The 3,756-nt window shown below is 39.8% G+C and overlaps 1 protein-coding gene across 2 annotated transcripts in view; it reads right to left on the bottom strand.

Annotated features, from left to right (window-relative positions):
* Positions 1-72: 72 nt before the first annotated feature.
* LOC111862627 overlaps positions 73-3,756 on the bottom strand; it is a 15,506-nt gene continuing 11,822 nt past the window's right edge. Inside the window, exons 2-3 of one of the 2 annotated variants that reach the window (XR_002842462.2) lie at positions 1,840-2,024; positions 73-327 (exon numbers count right to left, since the gene is read on the bottom strand). Coding sequence is in view for 1 of the 2 variants with exons in the window: in XM_023848146.2 (XP_023703914.1) it covers positions 1,995-2,024 (30 nt within the window). In the remaining variant the exon portion in view is untranslated. Of the gene's footprint in view, positions 328-1,839; positions 2,025-3,756 lie in introns of those variants that run through there. The other variant, XM_023848146.2, reaches the window with a different exon arrangement.

The raw sequence follows: 3,756 nt of genomic DNA, 5'->3' as shown, positions 1-3,756 counted from the left end.
ATACATATCTTTGTGAATTTCAACATACCACTGCAGTGGTTCTGACCTCTCACTGGCTAGATGCAGGTAAATATGCAGTTTTACTAAGGAAACCAGTACTTCCACTTTCATTATTGTTCCAAACTAATACAGTTTTGAGTAATGTGCCATCATGTTTATTAGATATTTTGACTCAGTCTGTCTCACCACACACTTCCATGAAGTAAGGTACAAATGCAGTATATGGAAAAGCCAATCCTACCTCTACAGATGCGAAGTATGGTTTCAAAGCAGCTTCCAAATCTGGTAGTAATTCTAGTGGTAATGTTAATGCAGTCTGGGTTGAAACTGCAAATATTAAACACAGAAGTTCTGTTATGCTAAACTGAAAAAGATGCAGACACTTAAAATTATCTGTTACTTCAAGAAAAAATAGTAGCAGAATCTAAGGTTGCACATGCAAAATGAAAATCATCAGCATTCGCAGTATACTGCCCTGTTAGTCTTGTAATAAATATCATTTAATGGATCTTCTCAAAGCCAAATAAAATTGAAGCATGCAAGTAAAGTTTAACTTTAAATTTTAATGTGGTTTCTTCCTGCGTGACAATGTGCAATCTGACTTAACCAATAATGGTTTATTTAATATCTGTTGAACTTCTAAGTTAACTAGCATCAAATGGCAAGGTGACTGCAAACGATGAACTGGGAAGAATATAGAAGGAAGGGGTCAAGATTTACATTAAGATACTATGTCAGAATTTGCCTGGAGGGAATAAGGAAAATGATAAAAACCTGACAGAACAGCCAGTTTCTGAATCAAACTCAGTATATCCAAAACAAAATGAAATTCTTAGTTTTAATCAATAAATTAATTGAGTTTGTTCAGGAACCCAGTATTTACATAGGTAAGGTAAAGATGGCCGGTCACTGTAGCCGCGTGGTCTAAGGCATGTACTGTCTTCGCTCGCTTGGAAACCGGGATCGTGGATTCGAATCCCACTCAGGGCATGGATGTTTAGTTTGTGTGTGCGTTTTTCTGTGTTTGTGTACAGGCAGAGGCCTTGCAACGAGCTGATCACCCACCCAAGGAGTCCTACCGAAGGTGTAAGATCTAGAAAAACCGAAGTGAACGGAGAAGTTCATGGAGGTAGGCCTAGGCCCACTGGGGCTGTAGTGCCAAGGGGGGAAAAAAAGGTAAAGATGTCCCTGTGCTTAACTAATTAAACACTACACCATGAAGGTATATGGAGGAATGGATGTATAGATAAACATTTTTTGACCTCAGCACTAGCTGAGGTGAGTAGTCAGCTTCATGTCCCAGCTGCTTTACAGCCCAGTACCCACTGGATAGGAGGTTGGGTGGACCCCAGAGCTAGTCTTGACCCAGGCAGCGCCATAGCTCAAGCGGTTAGTCGCTGGCTTCCCACCGCGGTGGCCCGGGTTTGATCCCAAGTCTGGTCAAGTGGGATTTGTGGTGGACAGTGGCATGGGGGGCGGGTTTTTTCCGAATACTTCGGTTTCCCCTGCCAATCTTCATTCCACCACATTCTCCATCATCATAATCACCCAGGGCAGGCTACAATAGGCCAATTAGTGACCGCCGTGCCAAGTGGACCCAGTTGGACTCCACCTCCCCACTAAGCGAATTTTTAGTCTTCCCCCTACCGAGACTCGAACTCTGACCCCTTGGTCGTCCAGCCTGTAGCTAGTCGCTGTACTGACTGCACTATCTCGAAATTTTTCACTTGTGAACCAAGATATATTTACTTGCCATAGTGAAAATACATGGCTATATTTGTTCAGCCCATCCAAAAACACACAAAAGACAACAATATTCTTGAATATGACTACATCAACCTTCTTTATTTGCAGACATGCAGCTGAGATCTCCAAATAGTGCTTCTTGTCCATCATTGGTGTTATCTAAGGATGTCTCTTTGTGAGAGCTGTAACTGTCATTTGTTTCCACAAACAATGTAGATGTGTTGTTCGGTACCTGTGGGCCCCAAGGACTAGAGACAATGTGAGCATTGCAGAAATAACTGAAAAGAAAATAATATCTGAGAACTACAATAGTACTTGATGGACACTGCAGTCAATATTGCTTTCCAGATTCAAAATTATAAACATATGTACAATATATGTTTGTTACTTATTTTAAAGAAGGAAAAAGGAAGCATTCAGACACTATATGAGCAAATAAGTAAGACCTGTATCATACTGACCACATCTTACATTTGTGGCACATCCAGAACCATCAGTCTACAGATGGCATTTTTTGCAACAAACTATACCAGTTATACATATGGCCAGTGATTATATTGAAAAAGTGTAAACACTTAAGCTGTGAAATGACAGTGTCATTTCCTTAACTGTCACATTCCTATTATATGTGTATTTTCTAATGACCAGAGAACAATCACTAGTTTCTAAATTTATGTATGTCCCTATGTTTTCATTGTACAACAGCCTAGTATTATTCTGAGATGTGAGGCACAGCTACATTTGTTTCAAATTATGCTAAAATGAATACTCATGAATATGAGTGTACAGTACAACATGTAAGGATGTATACATAAATTTATAAACTATAAATTGTTTGGTTTTGTGGCCNATGAGTGTACAGTACAACATGTAAGGATGTATACATAAATTGTTTGGTTTTGTGGCCTATTTAACAAAGTTGGCAGTGGCTACACTACATAACATTATATGATACTCTCACAGATGAACTGGAAAGGATTTGGAAGGAAGCAGGAGTGGACTAATTGAGATATTATCCTGGCATTTGTCTGAAGACTGAAGAAAACCATGAAAACCCTGTCAGCATAGCTCACTTCCCAGCCATGATTCAAACCAAGCACATTCCAGAGCCACGCCATAGCTCAAGCGGTTAGTCGCTGGCTTCCAACCACGGCAGCCTGGGTTCGATCCTGAGTCTGGTCAAGTGGGATTTGTGGTGGACAAAGTGGCGCTGGGGTGGGTTTTCTCCGAGTACTTCAGTTTCCCCTGCCACTCTTCATTCCACCAAATTCTCCATCATCATAATCACCCGGGGCAGGCTACAATAGGCCAATCAGTGGCCACAGTGCCGAGTGAACCCAGTTGGACTCCACCCCCTACTAAGCGAATTTAAATAAAAAAAAGCACATTCCAACTACAGTTTAGAACATTACTGCCACACCAATCTGTTCACCTACAATAGAGTTACAACATATACACAGTGTGTATGAAAACTAATGTGATCTCATTCAAGAACTATTCACAAGGAATATGGTCCATAAATGCCCAGTTTCATTTAGAAGTGAAGGAATGATTGCTGCAAAGAATCTGATCTGTCAGGCCAGAATTTCAAATAAACAAAAACTTAATTTTGTTGCATGACAATGACCTACATATACTGCATCAACTGCCTGGAGATTTACTTTGCAAAATGAGGTTACTGAGATCCCCCCCCCCCCTCCATTCATCACATGTGGCTCTGGCTGATAACTTTCTTCTTTTTCTGAAATAAAAAATGAAGATGAAAGAAAAATGATTTCATATGATCCAAAAAAGGAATGTGACCAAGCATATCAAAGAGACAAGTTTGGAGGAATTTCAGGATGCTTTCAATGACTGAAAGAGGTGTAACAAGTGTAGAGACTTTAATGGGAAATACTTTGAATAACTTTCATGATAAATTATTTCTCTGAACACTAGCTTTCTCATTTAAGAACTTCTGTCTCATTACTTTTCAGACACAATGTGTATGTGCATATATATATATATATA

This window comes from Cryptotermes secundus, unplaced genomic scaffold (assembly GCF_002891405.2).
Source record: "Cryptotermes secundus unplaced genomic scaffold, Csec_1.0 scaffold2549, whole genome shotgun sequence".
NCBI lineage: Eukaryota > Metazoa > Arthropoda > Insecta > Blattodea > Kalotermitidae > Cryptotermes > Cryptotermes secundus.
This window is presented reverse-complemented; position numbering and strand designations above follow the sequence as displayed.